The 3,005-nt window shown below is 41.2% G+C and overlaps 1 protein-coding gene across 1 annotated transcript in view; it reads left to right on the top strand.

Annotated features, from left to right (window-relative positions):
* Positions 1-2,254: 2,254 nt before the first annotated feature.
* Positions 2,255-3,005, top strand: part of LRRFIP2 (leucine rich repeat (in FLII) interacting protein 2) — a 96,862-nt gene continuing 96,111 nt past the window's right edge. Inside the window, 1 exon segment of the mRNA XM_015561271.1 lies at positions 2,255-2,425. Within this exon segment, the coding sequence (XP_015416757.1) occupies positions 2,367-2,425 (59 nt within the window). The 5' untranslated portion in view covers positions 2,255-2,366.

Below are 3,005 nucleotides of genomic sequence, written 5' to 3'. Positions count from 1 at the left end.
GAAGGTGTTGCTCGCCTTGTAGCTGCTGAGCGGGCTGCTGTCCCTCTGCCCCGGGTGCCCGTGGCGCCTTCCCCTCCTTCCCGGACGCGGCACTCTCGGGTCTGTCCCAGCCGGTCCACCCAGGGAACGGTGTCGGGCCGGTGGAGGGCGTAGCATTTTTTTTTTCTTCCTCCTTGACCCGAACTGAAGTGCAGGCATAACTGGCGCTGGCTAGGAGCGTCAGGCTTCATGCTTGACTAATAGGGGGTGTTATGCACACCCGGATTGTTAAGTTATATAGTCCAGCCAGGCCTGCTTCTCCTGCCTGGGAAGATCCTGTGGGAAGCAGGAAGACCTACGGAAACCCACCTTGTTTCCTTTATTATGGGGGGCAGGGCGGGGTGAGCGAGGGTGGTTGGGGGGAAGCGGAAAAGTTCAGGGGTTTGCTCTACTTTTTTCACTGCGGGAGATACAAACAGGCTGCTGCGATGTGGCGAGGGGAATATTTTTATCCTACACTTTAATGTGTAGCTCGTTTTCTTTGAGTTTCCATTTAATGACTCAGCATTTCTGCCATAAATAGGGGGAAAAAAACCTGTCGAGTAGGTTAATTGACTCAAAGGTGTGTGAGGATAACAGAGTGGCCATTCCTTTTTTTTTTAATCCACGATAGGAAGAGAGTGTGGATACAGTGATGGCATCTGAGAGGGAGAGGCAGAGGCAGGGGATGGATGGCTGATTTTCTTAATGTTTAAAATAACATTTTTTCAAGATAACATTTTATTTGGGGGATGAATCTGTTTTTGGAGGAGGCACAGTGTTGCAGATAAGAGTGAGTTGGCCGGGATTGGAGGCTTGCTGTGGTTTGACAGTCTTGCAGAATTAACCCTGTTTTACCAACATCATGTTCTGTTTAGCAAATACAGAAGATGATGATCTAGTATTCTAGGGATGTAGAATAAGAATTTTGGAAAGGGTGATTCATATAGGAAGTTAGGTCACTACTTGGTGAATCATTGATTTGGATCTTAAAATTGGAGTAGAGGAAAGCTAGACGTTTGTTGCTGCCTGTTTTATTAGGTGCCTCCACTCATTTTATAGGAAGTGTTGTATCACACTTGGTTAAGTTTGTTGCTGGATATTTATTGTCATGAAGTGTGGTAAGGAAATAAAAATTGAACTTTGGCAGAATGTTTGGGTGTAGAATTGTTTGTTAGTTCCTAGGTGGATTGTTGTGATTTTTACCCATATTTTGCCCATTGTGGAAGATAAATGAAGGGCTCCAGAAACAACATCAGTGAAAAGGAGAGCTACCATCCTTAAGGTAGGGACAAGTTCACTGAAAGAACCTCCAGTATACGAAATAGTCTTTTGAGTGAAAGGTTTCACCCATTTTGCCAATCTAGCCTTAAAAATGTGGAATGAGACTGTATTTAGTGACTTCTTAAGTTCTGGTGTAGAAGAAAGTGTGTACTGAAGTTGTCATTTATTATTGGAATGAATTCATTTAAAACTAGAAATAACTTTTTTATGCTGAAATGTAACTTGATCCTTTTGGCTTTTAAAATGTTTAGCAAAATAACTTTGAATCACAGAGTTCTTGATACTCTTAGACTGTTTTCCTTTTCTTCTTTCTGGAATTCAGCTTATTTTACCTTGATTCTCCTTTATAAAGAACTTCAGTTATCTGTGATAAAGTAATGGTAAGTTTACCCTGTTGGTCTTGCTTACCAAATTCCTTTAATTCTTTGACTAAATTTTGGCATCTTGTTTCCTAGATTATTGATTCTTAATTCAGAATGTTCCCTAATGCTGCTTTTGGTTTTTGTCCAGCCAATAGTGACATAAGAGTTTCAGTTCCCCGTGATCAGAGATCCCCTTTTGGAAAATCCCCCGTGGAAACCACCGTCACCATGCTGATGGTCTGGACAGGTAGATACTGAAGAGAAACCTCCTTAGGTCAGGATTTAAGCATCTCTGCAATGAAAGAAAAAGTGATAGGGAGAATATATTTGACAAAGTAGATTCTTTATCTCTGAAAACAAAAACAAAAACAGGTCTTTACTAGAAATGATAGGGAGGGAGCAGTTTATTGCAAAGCTCTTTTATGAACTGGTTACCCTGCTCTTGGTGTAAAAAGGAACAGAATTGATGATGGATAGAAAAAAAAATCTCCCTGCAGTGTGCTGGGAATGTTGATGAGGATCACTTAAGAGGAAATAAATTCTTCTGTCCGCACCATAAGATCACTGTACCTACAAAAGGCCCTTTCATAACCTTTTCCTTTTAGATAGTTGCTTTCTCTCTGGAGACTCTGAATGGAGAGATGGTCCTTTAACCAGGAAAACATACTACTGTGTCCATTTTGCAAATAGCCGGTAGACTTTATGACCATCATTTCAGAACTCTTAAACTTCAGAAGGAAGAAATTATGCAAATTTACCCTGTGAGTAAAATAACTGTCAGTTTCCTCCATTTTCCCCTTTAAGATGATAGATAGGACACCTGTGGAAATAATTAAAATACTTTTTTTAAAATTTATTGATTTTAGAGAGAAAGAAGAAGGGGGACAAAAAGGGGAGGAACATCAATTTGTTGTTCCACCCATTTATGTAGTCATTGGTTGTTTCTTGTATGTGCCCTGACTGGGGATCGAACCCAAAACCTTGGCATATCCAGATGATGCTCTAACCAACTGAGCTACCTGAGCAGGGCAAAATGATTTTGTGTGTGTGTTGCCCATTGCACTTTTAAAACTTATTGGCCTTCAAGAGACATATGAAAACATGCTCAGTCACTAATCATCCGAGAGATGCAAATCAAAACAACAATGAGGTACCATCTCACGCCTGTCAGACTGGCTATCATCAACAAATCAACAAACGACAAGTGCTGGAGAGGATGTGGAGAAAAAGGAACATTTGTGCACTGGTGGTGGGAATGCAGACTGGTGCAGCCACTAGGGAAGACAGTATGGAATTTCCTAAACAAAATAAAAATGGAACTTCCGTTTGTCCCAGTGATCC

Source organism: Myotis davidii, unplaced genomic scaffold, assembly GCF_000327345.1.
Source record: "Myotis davidii unplaced genomic scaffold, ASM32734v1 scaffold395, whole genome shotgun sequence".
Classification (NCBI taxonomy): Eukaryota; Metazoa; Chordata; class Mammalia; order Chiroptera; family Vespertilionidae; genus Myotis; species Myotis davidii.
This window is presented reverse-complemented; position numbering and strand designations above follow the sequence as displayed.